Genomic DNA, 17,324 nt, shown 5'->3' with positions numbered 1-17,324 from the left:
TAGTAGTAAAATATTAAATGCTAGTATTAACTACGCAGAACAAATAACTAGGTAAAAACACTAGTTACACTCTATAGCGTTAAATCTAAAAAAAAAAAGAGCTAAAAAATTTAAAAAGAAATGAAAAACTAGCGGCCGTTAGCGAGAGGGTTGACGGCGGAATCCTTGCACGGACTAGATGGCGGGCTTGGTTTTCCGGCTGCAACAAGACGTTGGACGAAGCTATCTATTCTGTTTCCGTTAGTCTCCGTCAGTAACCGCTTCCCGCCAAACGGTAACGACTCCAGTCCTCTCTCTTTGAGCACCTCCTCCTTCCTCATTGCTTTGCTTCCCAAACCGAAGGCCTGTCACATAGCATACGTCATCAATTTCTTAAAACCAAACCAAACACTCTCTGGAGTGAATCTGAATTCTGAACAGAACGCAGATATCAGAGACTAAAAAAGAAGAAAAAAGAGTAAAAGCAGAAGCATTAACTTCATGTACCTGGATTCTGACGTAGTCCGTACGGTTCCAACAGAAAGCGTTCCCCAACATCTGGTCAATGGTCTCGGAAACGCCGTCGAGCACAATGTCAACCACCGATGGTGTGGAGCACGTGCTGTTCTCGCACGCTTTGGTGTTCGACGATCCGTTCCCCAAGGAAAGGACCAGGAGATCCTCCACGCCGTTCACCGACGGGAAATCGTGCTTGTTGTGGAGAACGTGCGTAACGGCCGCCGCCGTAGGGTTGTTCATCACCAGGCCGCCGTCCACGGCGGAGCACAAGGTCTTGCCGTCGACGGAAGCCAGGTCGAACGGCTTGAAGTGGCTCGGCGTCGCTGACGTGGCGCGACACACCTTCCAGAGCTCGAAGTCGAAGCTCGGAGACTCGGACGCATCGGCGCGCGAAAAGACGAACGGCGCGGAACTCTTGAGGTCGAAGCAAGGGATAAGGAGCGGTTTACACGTGTCCTTCAAGGTCAACAACCGTCCGTCCTCCTTCCTCTGGAACACTTGCTTCAACACGCTGTCCATGCTACTGGAGGAGATTTTCCGGCGCCGGCGGAACACGCCTCCGGATTTGAACTTATAGAGTTCGGAGTTCCTCTCGGAGACGATACGGACGGCTTCTCTGGCGGTGTACATCGGCCTGCCGAAGGCGTCGCCGGCGGTGATCATGGCGGCGAGGATGGCGCCAATGCCAGTGCCGGCGACGATGTCGAAGAAATCCGCGACCTGTGCTTGGGGATCGGAGGTGTGGAGACGGATCTGATCCTCGAGGTGGATGAGAGCTTCGCCGGCGACAATGGCGGTGGTCCCTCCGCCGTCAATGCTGAGAATGCGGGTTTTGTTGTTGGGTTTACAATGTGAGAGCCATTTGTGTTCGAGTTTGGAGAAGATCTCTAAGGTGACTTTACTGAGCTCCATTCTCTCTTCCTCTCTCAATGTGGGTGTGTAGGCTAGTTGCCGGCTTTAATTCTGAGAAAGAAAGCGATTCTGATAGTGTGTGTTGCAGGTGTGTAATTCAAGAGAGAGAATAAAAGAATGGAAGGTAAGAAAGCAAAGAGTGTATCACGCTTTGGTGGTGAGAGGAATAAATTGCTTAATTAACTGAAGGTTGCGCCTTGGCTTCTCTTTCTCTCTCTATCTGATTCTATGCTCTGAGTAGAGTTGGTGAGAGTTAAAAGAAGAGGACTGAAAGGTGCGTTTGGGAATGGGGGTAGTTATATACGCGACCCTTTTGTCCTTGTCCCTTATTTTTATTACTGTTTGCTACTTTTCTCTATTATTTATTTCTTTTCCTATTATTGTACAACGAGACTGTGATTTGTTTTTTCTTTTTCTTTGTTTCCTCCCGTGAGAGTCTTACGTGGTAAGATTGTATATGTATGCACGTGCGGCCGCGCGTGCTCTTATCGGGTTGCGGGAAGCGCGAACCTCGGCTCGGCTTGCGCTTGCTCTGGAAGTCAGCGCAGTAGCAGCATCTCCAGCAGCCGCTCTTATATTTTCCCCTCGTTTATCTTACTGTTCATCTTCATTACTAATCAATATTATTTTATTATTTTTTTTTTTTTGCTTTGATCTGCGTCTGTGCTTCCATGTTTAACTGCAGAGGAAGATTGCTGGAAATCTCTTCACTCAGATTTGGGGCTGGAGTAACGTGTTCAGGTAATTAAATCATCATAAATGCAAGAGTTATCATATAAATATTTTTTTTATAAGATATTAAATTATAAGATATATCCTTATCTAAAATAATTTTTCTCTAAATTTAATAGAAAAGTTTGGTACAACAGAGTTTTAAAATATAACAGTTTTGAATCTCTGAAAAAGGAGTAAATTATGTTCTCAGTTACCTTTGCATTGGAAATGATTTAGTCAGCAGGAGTTTCACTCGTCCACCTTATTTTTTACACCGGTATAATTATTGATTTAGTATGTTAATGTTTTGGTTTAGTTTAATTTTATATTTTTATTATTTGTTGATTTAATTTAGTTTCTTAATTATTTAAAAAAGTATAATTTATTTTTTTTGTTAAATTAAAAATAATAATGTATTCATACATGACACGTATTAAAATATAGAATTTTTTATTTTCTTTTATTTTTTTAAATTTTTTAATTTTTCTCTATAAATATATAAATTGCCACGTGTTAGGTACTATCGTGTCATGTAGCAGTTTATAATTTATAGTCGGGACATGTGGTAGCCAGTGGTGAATTTTCAACCAATATTTTGGAGTGTCAAAATTTTAGTTGAATTGCTCTTTTAATTCATTTTTTGTCCAAAAATGTCAAGATGGTCATTTAGTTTTTTTAATCTCAATTTGGTCCGATTTTTTGAAATTAATGTAATTTGGTTCTTTGTTTAGATCGCTTGAAGCGTTACAAAGATTTTTTTTCATCAAAATTGAAACTAGGATTATGTTAATTACACCAACAAATCAAATTGTCCTTATTCACAACTTCAATTTTGATTAAAAACCTTGACTTGATAAAAATTTAACGAAAAATGACCAAATTGCATCACTTTATAAAAATTCAGAATCAAATTAAGACTAAAAATTACTAGAAAACTAACTTAATATTTTGAAGGAAAATTGGAACCAAAAAAGTAATATCCAAATTTTTAATATACACTAGTAAAAATATTGTAATTACTTTTTTTAATGATAATAAAAAATAAAAAATATATATCGATATATAATTATTGTTATTATTATAATTATGAAATTAAATACAAATATTTTTAAAATTTTACTATAATTAATTTTCGTTTAAAATGATTAAATTTAAAAACCAATTAAATAAAAATATGGTTAAATTAAACAACTAATTACTTAAAAGATAATATTAATAAAATAATCATTTTAATTTTAAAAAATATTTAAAAGATAAGATTGAAAATGTTAAATTAAACAACTAATTACTTAAAAACAACTTTTTATTTTTTCTTAACTTTTATACAATTTCTAAAGTTTTATATATATATATATATATATATATATATATATATATATATATATATATATATATATATATATATATATTAAATGAGTTTTTAATAAGTTGATTAAAAATATTTTAAATAAAATTTTATTAAAATTTTGATATTTTAAATTTTATTATTACATTTTATTTATATTATATTTATACATAAATTAAAATAATTTAGTAATAAAATATAATAATAAAATTTTAAATATTAAGTTTTAAAATATCAAAATTTTAATAAAATTTTATTTAAAATATTTTTATTCAAATTATTAAAAATTTATTTTTTTAAATATATAAAACTAGAATTTATATAAAAGTTAAAAAAAATAGAGAAGTCAAATAGTTAGTAAACTTCCTGAAATGTAATTAATTAGTAAATTAATCTATTTTTGTAATAAATGGATTAAAGCAACCAATTTTTGTAAGAAACCTAAGTTGTAATTAAACTTAATTATTAATTTGTTTTTAGATAGGAAAAATTAGGAAGAACCAAATTGAATTATTTTAAAAAATATGAGTACTAACCAAAAATTTAAATAGAAAAATAAACTGAAAGCATCTACTACCAATGTCACATGACACGCGATAAACGACCACGTGACACGACAGTAACCTAACACACAGTTTATATATTTTTAGAAAAAAATTTGAAATTAGAAAAAAATTGAAAAAACTAAAAAAAATAAAAAATTCCACACCATGTCATGTGCGGACACAATATTAACTCCATCTTGACATATATGATCAAATTAAACCTTTTTAAATAATTGAGTGATTAAATTGAATCAATCAAAAATTAGTGGATTAAATCAGTAATTATACCTTTTAAAAATTTCGTTGCAGTTTTTCTTGATCAATACACAATCTTATGAAATCTATGTTTCAATAATTTTTTTATTTATTTGTTGACCATAAAAATATCTTTCATATAAGAAATTGTTTTTTTGTAAGTCGGAGTTTGCATTTATGTCGTATCATTGTATTTTAAAAGAAATATCTTGGTTAAATTACTCTTTTGGTCCCTCTATTTGTCATGAAATTTCAGTTTGGTTCTCAAGTTTTTCGTTGTTTCAATTTGGTTCTCATTTTCTTAAAAATGACTCAATTTGGTCCTCATCGTTAACTTTGACCAGATGATGTTAAAGTCAACGCCACGTGTCAATTTCTGATTTTTTTGAATTTTTTTAATATTTTTTAATTTTTTTAATTTTTTTTAAAAAAATTAATTTTTCTTACAGGTGTCACTTCACAGTTGTGCCACGTGTCAAAATGACTCAATTTGGTCCCTATATTTATTTTTAGTTTTAATTTAGTCCCAATTTTTGTAAAAATGAAGCAATATTGTCCATCCTTAAATTCAGACTCAATTTAATCTTTGTATATAACTTATGATGATATTCTTAATAAAATTGACGTTTTTATTAAATATTTGTAGAAATATTTTTAAATAATTTTTTTTTAGTTTTATTATTACACAAAGTTAAACCCCAAACTTAATTTCAAAAATTAACAATTTTGTCATCATATATAAAGACATCAAGTGTATCATATTATACAAACTTGGTAAAGCTTAAAAATCAAATAACTTGTCACATATAAGTTTAGGAACTAAATTTCAAGTTCAAAACAAAATCAAAGTCTAATGTTTTGTGTAAAATTTAAAGTTAATTTAAAATATTTATAGAAATATTTAATAAAAACATTAATTTTAGTAAGAATATCACTATAAAATTTATGAAAAAGTAAATTTAGTGTCAATTTAAGGAAAGACAATATTACTTCATTTTTACAAAAAATGGGACTAAATTGAAACTAAAAACAAATATAGGGACCAAATTGAGTCACTTTGACATGTGACACAACTGTGAAGTGACACGTGTCAAAAATAAAAAATTAAAAAAATTAAAAAAAAATTTAAAAAATATAAAAAAAAAACAGAATTTGACACGTGGTGTTGACTTTAACACTGTCTAGTAAATTTAAAAAAATTAAAAAAATATTAAAAAAAAAAACAGAAATTGACACGTGGTGTTGACTTTAACATTGTCTAGTCAAAGTTAATGATGATGACCAAATTGAGTCATTTTTAAGAAAATGAAGACCAAATTGAGACAATAAAAAACTTGAGGACCAAACTGAAATTTCATAACAAATAGAGGGACTAAAAGAGTAATTTAACCAAATATGCTTAAATTTAAATGTATTATCACTTCATAAAAGATACCTTATAAACGTATTAGAATAGGACATGCAACATAATACTCTTAACAGGTGAAGTCAATGTTATCAATTAGTGTTTGTAAACAAAGGTGATAATACTATTGTTCATCACATAAATTAAATTTTAATTTCAACTAAAAAATAATAATGCTTAGAACACACTTCAATTAAATGTAAGCTTTGCCGTTTGAAAGTATAATATGTGGTTAGAAAAATGGCAAATACAATTCAACATGGAGTAACATAATTAAAATAAAATTTCTGAATCTTTAATTTACACGAATACCTATTATAGTTTGTGTAAGTGATTAGAATTAGAACCAAATTAGAGATGGGTTTACATTTAATGGTATTTGTCAGTTTACTTAATAGAATATTTAACGTCTTTCTACTCTTCCATACAAACGACATGCATCCGACTTAACAATTTACATGTATTTTATCTCTGTGGGGGACTTTACTCCGTTTTATGCACACAAACTATTTTCTTTTTTTTTAGTATTTTATCTTCTTTCATTACTGGAATTCATTTTACGAGGTACTTTAGGTTGATCCTTTATAAACTAAAAAAATGTTGTAACTTTTTTTCATAAATTGTTCAGGGCCACCAACAAATTATTCCAGTCCTGTTATAATAATTTTAAATATTACTAAAAGTAAAAAAATAATTAAAAAAAATAAAAAATAGAGGTTAAATGAAAAAAATAAGAGCAGTGAGCTAGTTAACCCAACTTGGAAGAGAATGATAGAAATTAAAGAAGCAACATTTTATATAAGAATTTATCTAATAACACAAAAATTAGATTTATAATAAAATAAACACGGAAAATAATTACAGTATCTATCTGCTATATAAATTAAAACCTAACTAATTTCAATTAACAATTGAACAAAATAAATTAAGTTACTTGTATTAAAAAGGTAAATATAATTTAGAAAAAAAAGGTGTACTATTTGTTTTGGTTTGTGTAAAAAAAACGAAAGAAAACATGTAGTTTGGAGAAAAAATTGTCATACATAATCTAACCAAGTTTCATTTCCCGGTAATTTTTTTTTTCAATTCTATTGTTTGTTTAAATAGTGTAGAAAAGCCTTCAGCATAATTTCAATAAATTATTCCGTCTAAAATAAACGATATTTAAGATAAAAAAAAAAAAAAACAATTACAGAAGGGACAGATCAAGGATTGATAACCTAAACTATAAAAACTTAGAAGCTTATAAAGAGGGTGAAGAAAACAAATAAATGAAAGAAGAATATAGATCTATGATCTTAAAACATTGTTGTTACTCTTTTCCATTTTTTTGTACAATGGTTATCTTTAATCTTTAATGAAAAGAATGATTTTCAAGCTCTTCTTTTCTTTTGATCAATTGAGTAGACATAGAATGTTCGTAATACGTTATTTGAAATAAATAATAAATATGGATTTTATAGATTGCAAAAAAATAAGTAGTTTTATGACAGAAAATCAAATATTTTATAAACTTACTCACTAATAAATCTATGTATAAATTTATTACCAAAACATAGAGACCATAACACAAAAATATATAGTTTCACTATAAGAAAAATCGTGAATACAAAATTTGTAAAACAAAAAACTCTAAATATGTTGATAAATCAAACTTATTTAAAGATTATATACAACAACAAAAATCATTATTATAATATTTTAATTTGTTTACGCATGTTTATTTTAATGTTAGTTAAAAAACGTGTTTGAAATATCAAATAAACTAAAAAAGATGATTTAAAAGACTAAATTCATACATTTCTAAATATAAGGAACTAAATTGATTCAAGGTTTCAAAGAGAGACTATTCCAATTTTCACTAAAAATAAAAGGACAAAAACATATTTAACCCTTATATTAATATTAATCTCTCGTAAGTAATCATTATTTATATATTATCCCGATTTATAGGTAATTTTTGTGAGATCCATAAACAAAACATAATTATATATATATATATATATATATATATATAATAACATAATAAACATTTTTTTTCTCTGCGTTACAAAAACTAAAAATCATTCGAAAGACAAATTTCGTTCACCTTATGTTAAATCATTTGGAGTAGATCGAACTTCACACAAAGATTATTTCTATTGTCTTCAATCTTTAAGGATGAAGGAAAAACGTGGAAAACGTTTTTCTGTTGTAATGGATAAATCACTCTCTCCAAATTCAGTTTTCTTTTTGAAAAGATCAAAATATCCTTTTTTAAGTTTGAATAAATAATATAATTATTATTAAGTTTGAATAAAGTATTTATTTATATTATTAGGTAGTATAATTTGTAAACATAATACTAAAATAAAAAAGTTAATGATATGAAAGAAAAATTAAATAGATAATGAAGATTATTGAATATATATATATATATATATATATATATATATATATATATATATATATATATATATATATATATAATAACATAATAAACATTTTTTTTCTCTGCGTACATCTCTTTTACATAATGCATCAATTTAATTATTATTACGTATTTTACTACACAAATTTATTTACAACCTTATATCTTATATATATATATATATATATATATATATATATATATATATTTCAATAATCTTCATTATCTATTTAATTTTTCTTTCATATCATTAACTTTTTTATTTTAGTATTATGTTTACAAATTATACTAAGTAATAATATAAATAAATACTTTATTCAAACTTAATAATAATTATATTATTTATTCAAACTTAAAAAAGGATATTTTGATCTTTTCAAAAAGAAAACTGAATTTGGAGAGAGTGATTTATCCATTACAACAGAAAAACGTTTTCCACGTTTTTCCTTCATCCTTAAAGATTGAAGACAATAGAAATAATCTTTGTGTGAAGTTCGATCTACTCCAAATGATTTAACATAAGGTGAACGAAATTTGTCTTTCGAATGATTTTTAGTTTTTGTAATGCACACAACATTCCTAGGTTGCATGTGATTTATTCCTTGAAATATAGATGAAATTTCATTTAGTGTTGGCCAAAGAATCACAAAATTGATTAATTTAGGGTTTAACTACGTATATAGGAAAAATTTTGGGGGAAACTTACAGTGCTCAAAACAGAAATTCAGTATACCTTTATTGAGGTAAGGGGAGTGAAACATTTATAGTTATAATTCTTGACTAGAATAGGATAAAATGTTAATCTTCTTGAATTGTAGAGAAATTTGGGATAATGCATGAATTAATGATTATGAGAATTTGTGAAAGAAATAAAATATTGATTAATAGAATTATTTTGATAAAAGGTTGGCCCGTGAATGTAGTAAAACCATGAGGCATATAATTGTGTTGTGTAATTGAGTGCAAATATGCTTTTATTTGGTTGATAAGAAATATCTATAATGATATGAATTGTTGGACAAAATTATCTTCAAAAGATTGAAGAGGGGTTGATGATATATGAAAATGGCAATAGTGTTAATGGAACCATGTATGTGAATGCAATACTGATTTGGAATGGAAATGTTTAGAATGAATGGAATGATGACCTATAATTGTGAACAAAATATGATTTTCTATTATGGAGAATTTTAAAAAGAAAGGTGATAATGTGAATTTGAGAAAGAGGGTCAATGTGTTATGCTCACGTGAGGATTGTTGTGTAATGATTACTTGAATAGATTATTTAAACTTTAGATTAGAACATTAGCTTGAATGGATGAATATGGTTCTCAAATTGAAATAGAAACACTTATATGAGCATGTAAATGTGATCTTTTCATATGCATGAGTAGTAGTTTATAAGTCAATTAAAATGTGAAGCACTATGCCATCTTATAAAACTTGTGATTCCCATTTTGTTAATAGTCGAATCAAGATGAAATTTTGACAGATGAAACTAGATATGTAAATCTTTAGTTTGACCAATGGGATATTTTATTGGAGTTCTGTAGGTAGAGCGATTTTTCACATAAGATTCTTGTAGTTTATGTTGTTGACAACTTTGACCTTTGTTGTTTGTTTGGTGCATAACTTTTTTCACAGTTTTCCAATTGGGTTGATTCATTTTGCATTAAATTCTTGATTCAATTATCTTTAATTTGAATGTAAGGACATAATTTTTTGAAGTTTTTTAGAAGCTATAGTTTTGTTTTTTGAAAATACCAAACAATTGTACATGTGTTGTTAAGTTGTTGTTCATACTTGAGAAAGTTGTGTGTGATAAAATAGTTGGGATTAGTTATTTCTAAGAAGAAGATACCTTGTATGGTTTGGAATTGGTGTTTTATTTCTTGTTTGGGTAATATATGGATAGAAATTAAATTGTGGTCTTCTTATCCAAGCAACTTAAATTGGGAAATTGTAATATCTTTGGAATGACAAATTTGTTTTTGTGTGAAAATATGATATGATAAATTCTTATCTCTTTTATGCCATTATAATAATATGTATACATGTTGATATTGCAATTGTGGTAATAGTGAGTCATGTTAGTTATTTCCACAAGGAAATGCAAATTTAGTGTGTGTCAAGGTGTATTGAGGGAGACTTTCGGGGGTGAGACTATTCTGACTTATCTAGGTGGTGTGAGTCAAGAGAGACTCCATATGGCAGACTGTATGATATGAAAGAGAATCATACTTAGGGAGTTAGTGGGGTTCACTACTAAAAAGACACACATTTCTTGTCAAATTTTTTTTGAAATTTTTTTCTTAGGTAATTAATACCTATAAATTTTGTTATGAATAATAATTTGCAAGAAATTGCTACCAATATTTTTGAAAAATATTTTGCACAAAACACTTTTCACAGCAAATTTTGCAAAAAATACTCGCAAATTTTATAATTTTGTACGAAATAATTATCCATGAAGGAATTATTTGCCAATTAAGATTCCTAGGAAAAATAGCAAAAAAAAAGTTTTCTTGCATAATTTTATAACAAATTTGCAAGAAAAATCCCATAAAATATGAGCAAGCATGACAGGTGCAGAGTCTCACAAGTACAAACCAAATCTTTCAAAATTGTTCATGTTTCATGACACCAACAATCCATACAAACTTAATTCTTAAGCAATTAATTTAGTCTTACATATGAAAAAAATTTGTACATACTGTGTAATTACAAATGGATTATAATCGGTAAAAAGATATCCATGTGTAATGCTAAATTTACTTGTGAATTAATATTGTTTGTGATTATAAATTTAAAAATGAATTCATTTTCAAATATATGTATAAATATATGTATAATTAGTACTTTAGAACTTGTTATGTCATTTCCTAAATAATTGATAATCTGTTTTTTTTTTAATTATTTAAAAGATAATTATATTACACTTGAGTTTTGATAAAATGAAAATATAAACTTAAAAGAGAAGTTTATACATATATCATTTATCCTTATCTAACATAATTATTTTAATCATTATTATTTTATCATAAAATATAAATGTAACATTAAGAATATATGCCTAAATATTCCATAGTTACACCAAATAATTTACAACAACTTTATATATTTTATAATACTTTCCACATTCTATATTTTACATCCTACATTTGTCTAATACTGTTGACCAAAAAAAGATGTTTAAAAAAGAGTTTTGATGATGATGGCTTATGAAGAAGTGTGAAAAACTTAATGATGATTCATGGAAAAATGTTGAAAATTTAAAGAATGTTTGTATTGAAGAGATAAGGTGAAGACTTAAGATTTTAGTAGTTTAGTTGTTGAAGTTTTGTAATTTGTGTCTCTTATTTAAAATAGTTAAATTAGTGGATCAAAAGTCAAAAGGTAGAACGCAAGCAAAAAAGTAGCGAAAGAGTTTTAATTTTTGCAAAACTCACTGAAATAATTGATGATCTCATGTGATAATCGATAATCTTAGTAAAAAAAAGATTTTTGAGAAAAGCCTTCGTGATAATCGATTATTACTTATGATAATTGATTATCAACGGCAGTTGTGACTTAACTTTTAATATTCTTAACTTAATTTTGAAAGTGGCTTTTAGAAATGAAGGCGAGAGTTCATTTTACAATAGACAAAAGTTAGAAAAGTTTGAGTACTTGAGAGCTCTTTGTGGAAAAGCTTTGAAAAACCTAGTATGTGTGGATCGATAACTTTCACCAAGTGGGTTCTTATGTAATTGAGTGTTGTTGTTGTTGCTAGGAGAATTTGTTCATCCTTTGTGCGATTCAAATGAGTTGTTCGTTCCTTGTGGATTCAAGGAAGGTGTTTCTTCATCTCTTGTGTGATTCAAGAGAGGTGTCTTCATCCTTTGTGGGACTCAAAGGAGGTGTTCATCCCTTGTGGATTTTAAGGGATGTGTCTTTCATCTCTTGTGGCTTCAAGAGAGGTATTATCTAAATCCTAAACTTTCTTATTTGTGATTGTATTTGTAGTTTATTTTTATTGATTGAGTTAATCTCATGTTTGAAAGATTAACAATTGGACATAAGATCTTTGATCCGAATTAGTATAAATACATTGTGTCAATCTTCTCTTTCCTTACTCTATTTTATTATCTGCAGATACATTAAAGGAAAGAATTCTTAATTGAAATGTTAAAGTTTGGAAAAAATTTAAAGTATTATTTGTTACTAATCAAACAAATTCACCCCCTCTTGGTTTTTGTCCACACGTGAACATTTCGTTGCGCGATTCTAACAAATACTAGGAGCATGAATCTTATTTATTCATTTTTCCTTCTTACTCGGATACATATTACTAGACTTCAATCGATGGGAGGAAATAAGTTAATCAGAGGGTTAACATGAACCATCAAGGGCATAAAGAAGGTAACCATTATAGGTCATTTTATGAAGATAGGTATGTTTGGAGTCGTGACAAAACTAAGGACTGAACCTCTTGTTCCTGGAAGGTCACCAAGTTTTTAGCCACATTTGTGTTGCCAAACATTTCTTGGGAAAGTGGCTACAATATCCGTAGTGAAAGAATTTAGCAAGTTCAATATATCCATCTAATTAAAGTGAGATTTTGGAATTTTATTTTTCATATACAAATAATAAAACAAAGAAGTGAGACAAATATCATGTAGAATCACAACATATCAAAATGAGATTAAAATAAGTAAGTTCTTTGAAATCCACCAAATTTATCTTTATACTTTATAAATATTTGAATTAATTTTATAGTGGCTAGTTAGGACAAATGTGTTTTATTATGACCAACAAAATAATCTAAAAACATCTTATCTTGAGTAAAACTTACTCATTTAATAAGGTTACAACTACAACTACAATAATCAAATCCATATTTATCCTAAACTTTATTGTTGCCATAAGCAAATAAAATAATCAATATTTGAAAGTAAACAATATAATTAATTAAATAAATAACAAAATTGGTTCATAATTGGAGGAAAATATAAATTAAATAAATAGGATCAATCTATAATTTGAGATAAATATAAATCAGAATGAGACTAGGGACATTTCACTTAATATAAATATATAAATAAAAATAATTATGAATAAATAATAAATAATAAAATAAAAACATGAAATGATAGATGTCTTCTTCCTTTACATATGTGATGATAGCAAAGTTACTTTCAATTTCTAATTATCTTTCATCTTGTCTTTCATCCCTATTTATATCAACTTTCACTCCTTTATTCATGTCCACAATGCATATGCTTCCACTAGCAAAAAATTAATTTTTAGTGGTTGTTAAATATATATATCAGAAAGTGTTTAAATATGTTTAATCTTTATATTTAAGTTTTATAAATGTTTATATAAATTGGAAGTCTAACACATGCAAATAGACAAAGTCTTGGCATTAGACGTGTCTAAGTAGTAGACAAGTCAATGCATTAGACACGTACAACCAAAAAAGGTCACCATGTGAATGCATTAGATGACCCAAATCACTAGATGACCTTAGGCGCTATACAACTCAAGTTATTAGACAACCCAAGTCACTAGAAAATCAAGCCATTAGACGACCAAGACATTAGATAACTCAAACAGTGTAGAATCAGAGGAACAGTAGATGACTAGGTTGACTAGACGAGTCAAAACAACAAGCATTGAATTTCTACACACGTTAGAAGAGTAAAAAAGCGTTGTGTTCTTTAGCTAAATGCATTATTTTTTTTTACTCCTTGATTGATCAATTGAATTAATATTTTTGTCTAATCAATTTAATTTAAGATTTGATAAAACGAACAACAATGATAAAGAACTATCATTTGATAATAACACTCTAAAAGACTAATTTTTTTGAATTAAATAGTCAAGTAATATGAATATTTGGAAACAATCCTTCTATCTTAAGATCAAATTATTTATTGATTGCAATTGAAATTATTATTGCTCTAACGACAAAATTAAAAAATCATATTTGAACAAAGTTTTCTTAAGAAGACAAATGTGAACATTGAAGAAAGAGCAAAATTCAAATCAAGCTCGTGCTCATTCAAGAAAAGAAAGAAGATATCACAAAGAGCATTAGAGAGTGAGAATTGAAGTCTTGAAGAATGACATTGAAGAATCAGATTAAAGAATTAATGAAGCCATTCCTTATCAAGAGAAATCATGAAGATTTTGATGAAGCAATGCAATTCAAATTCTCAACCGCTAGTAATGCAACAACTATATAAAGGATGCAAAATTGTACGAGAATACTTTCTAAGAAGCTCTAAGAATCTTTGAAATACAAAAAAGTGTTGACGTTATGAAATTGTCATATCTATAGTGTATAATGAGAAATTGGGTTGAGCGCACAAACATTGTAATATCATTCACAAGTTGCAATCTGTGACCTTTATTGTACTCTCTTGTTGTGAAAGTGTGTCTTGTACTTTTCATTTGAGACTTCATGATCTTAGGGGGAGGTCAAGAACGTGATACCTAAAGAGATTTGGGCTTGGTGTATCATGGAAAGGAGGTTGAAACTCGTTGTAACCTGAAGAGGGTGATACTCATTTATATTCAAGGGAATTGGTTAGTGAAATATCTTAAACAGATTACTTAAGAGATTGGACATAACCACAAAGGTGAGGTTACATGACAAAACATGAATAGGGTATGAGAATAAAAACAAAACATAAAGTAACACCGACTTTAACAAAAGAAGAGCTTTTTATAAAAGAACTAAATCTCAAGGACCCAGAGAGGACGAAACGTAATATTTGGAGGTGACCAACATGAGAGAATCATTAATAGGTATCGATTAGGTAAGTCCCAAACGTTTTTTGGTCAAGTAAGTCTCAAACCTTCTATGTGCGTTAGTAATGTTTAATTAATTGATGGTTTAAATCACAACTTGCTCATCATAAGCCAATTATGCGATAGCGATTATGATGTAGTCTTCAATAAAGATAAATGTATCATAAATAAAAATAATGGAACACACGTATTCATTGAAAAGAGACAAGGTTACATGTATAAGATTGACATAGATGAATTGACAACTCAAAAGGTGTCTTTCCATATGACCAATAGGAATATCATTAGCTATGGCACAAGAAGTGCGGTCATATAAGCTTGAGACTGCTCTCAAAGTTAAATAGGAACAATCTCGTGAGAGGTTTGTCAGACCTATCATTCAAAGATAATATTCTCTATGAGTTGTGTGTGATGAGCAAGCAAGTCAAGAGTTTTTTCAAAAGTAAAATTGATATTTCTACACAAAGACCTTTTGAGTTGATTAGTATTTATCTATTTGGTCCAACGAGAAATGAGTCTTTGAGTGGCAAAAGGTATGGTTTGGTCATAGTTGATGACTACACCAAATGGATATAGGTAAACATTCCTAAGATACAAACTAAATAAGACTTTATGTGGTTTAAAACAAGCTTTTAACTTAGAAGATGCTAAAGAAATGAAGACCCCAATGCATCCCAATACATCCTTTGGATTGTAAAAAGAGTCTAAATTTGTAGACCACACTACATATAGGCAGATGAATGGTTCATTATCACATCTCAGTACATTAAGACATGATATCATGTTTAGTGTTTTCCTATGTGCATGGTTTTAATATGATCCAAGAGAAGTACACCTAAGTGTTGTTAAGAGAGTTTTTAAATATTTAAAATGTACTACTATTCTTGGCCTCTACTTTAAGAAGCGAGAGAGTTATTTGTTATAGGGATATTGTGATACAACTTTGCATGTGATAAAATTGAAAGAAAAAGCATAGGCAGAGGATGCCATTCTATTTAGAGCTGTCAAAATGAGCCCTTCGGCCCAGCCCAACTCGGCCCACCACGGGTTGGTCATTTAGTGGGTCAACCCAACTCGGCTCACTTATTAGCGAGCCAGAAAAATTCGAATCCAGCACGACCCACCACGGGTTGGTAGGTTAAACTGGTTGGCTCACTAGTCCACTTAATTAAAAAAATATAATTTTTTTCTTAAGTGAAAAATTATATTTCGGATTAAAATTTAAATAAACTTGAATACAATCTCAATATAATCCAAAATGATGTTAAACTCCAATACAAACCAAAATAAATAAATAAAAATACAAATTACTATCTAAGATCAAAGCATTCTTGTGACTTGTCCAACTATAATATTAGAGTCTTGAATGGATAAATCCACAACATTTTCATCTCTTGAAGCATCTTCTTTATCCCCATCTGCAATAAAAAAGAATGTTAACTAATAATATTCAAAGACTAAGTAATAATTATTAAATTAATTTCCCAATACTAACAATAATGTTACCTATTAGTTCAAAACCATGCAACCAATTTTGGATTAAAATGAGTGCCTCAACATTCTCTGGAAGAATGGAAGAACGATATTTGGTAAGCACACGAGAACCAAGACTAAAGGCAGACTCACTAGCAACGGTAGTGATTGGAATGCTAAGCATGTCACAAGCCATCTTAGACAAGTTTGGATAACGATCTCGACGATCCCTCCAATAGCTCAATGCATCCAACTTATCAAAAAAATTTGGATCAAGATTCCCTTCATCTAAATAAAGATCTAATTCAGACCTTCCTGTGTCATTAACATGTTGGCTCAAATAATCAATATATTCCTACAACAATATGAGAAAAAAATAATGTCATTCATAATTAAGTAACAAAACAAAGCAAGTTGTTTTTAGAATTAAAAATTTACATCAAATGCATCCATCATTGGCTCATCATTTGTAGAAGAAGCAAGTTGTGTTGAAGGGACAACTTGAGAACTTGAAATGTTTGACTCATTTGGATTTAATTTCACGTATTCTTCAAACAACCTATACATGTTATTCTTTAAAATATTAATCTTTTCTTCACAAGTAGAATGATTAATCTTTGAATAACAAAATCGAATTGGTTCAAACTTCATCCGTGGATAAGAATAGCCCCAATAGCAAGAATGTCACAATAATGATCCCAATACTTACTAAACTTGTTCATCATACTCAATGACATATCTTTAATCGTCGGATCATCACTTTTTTCATTTTTCCGCAACAAACATTTAATTTTCCAAACTTGCATGAAGTAACGATTTGAAGTTGGATAAGAAGAACCTGAAATCAAATTAGTCATTATATACAATGGCTTCAAGAACTCACACATTTTTTAGCCCTTTTCCACTCATCATTTGATGGACAATGAACATAATTTTTATCACGGATAGCCAAGCATCCAAAGGCACGTC

General features: G+C 28.8%; 2 protein-coding genes across 2 annotated transcripts; both read right to left on the bottom strand.

Annotated features, from left to right (window-relative positions):
- On the bottom strand, nt 1-1,679 carry PLP9 (PATATIN-like protein 9). Its single transcript, XM_028081685.2, has 2 exons — nt 487-1,679; nt 1-344 (listed from the first exon to the last, which is right to left on the bottom strand). The coding sequence occupies exons 1-2, from the start codon at nt 1,408-1,410 to the stop codon at nt 129-131; spliced, it is 1,140 nt and encodes a 379-aa protein (XP_027937486.1). The 5' UTR covers nt 1,411-1,679; the 3' UTR covers nt 1-128.
- Nucleotides 1,680-16,202: 14,523 nt separating this feature from the next.
- Nucleotides 16,203-17,021, bottom strand: LOC146884734 (zinc finger BED domain-containing protein DAYSLEEPER-like). Its single transcript, XM_085676003.1, has 3 exons — nt 16,794-17,021; nt 16,389-16,710; nt 16,203-16,300 (listed from the first exon to the last, which is right to left on the bottom strand). Exons 1-3 carry the CDS (start codon nt 17,004-17,006, stop codon nt 16,203-16,205), a joined length of 633 nt encoding a protein of 210 aa, XP_085532129.1. The 5' UTR covers nt 17,007-17,021.
- Nucleotides 17,022-17,324: the final 303 nt, after the last annotated feature.

The sequence above is a fragment of the Vigna unguiculata genome, chromosome 7 (genome assembly GCF_037176805.1).
Source record: "Vigna unguiculata cultivar grain cowpea cultivar isolate G323 ecotype 2 chromosome 7, ASM3717680v1, whole genome shotgun sequence".
NCBI lineage: Eukaryota > Viridiplantae > Streptophyta > Magnoliopsida > Fabales > Fabaceae > Vigna > Vigna unguiculata.
Note: the sequence above shows the minus strand (reverse complement) of the source record. Positions and strands in the feature narration are given on the sequence as shown.

Coding starts and splice junctions, on each gene's coding strand:
- PLP9 (XM_028081685.2), bottom strand. CDS start 1,410: ATGGAGCTCAGTAAAGTCACCTTAGAGATCTTCTCCAAACTCGAACAC. Junction 345..486: donor CGGACTACGTCAGAATCCAG/GTACATGAAGTT, acceptor GCTATGTGACAG/GCCTTCGGTTTGGGAAGCAA.
- LOC146884734 (XM_085676003.1), bottom strand. CDS start 17,006: ATGAAGTTTGAACCAATTCGATTTTGTTATTCAAAGATTAATCATTCT. Junction 16,711..16,793: donor CAATGATGGATGCATTTGAT/GTAAATTTTTAA, acceptor ATATTGTTGTAG/GAATATATTGATTATTTGAG. Junction 16,301..16,388: donor GCATGGTTTTGAACTAATAG/GTAACATTATTG, acceptor TTTTTATTGCAG/ATGGGGATAAAGAAGATGCT.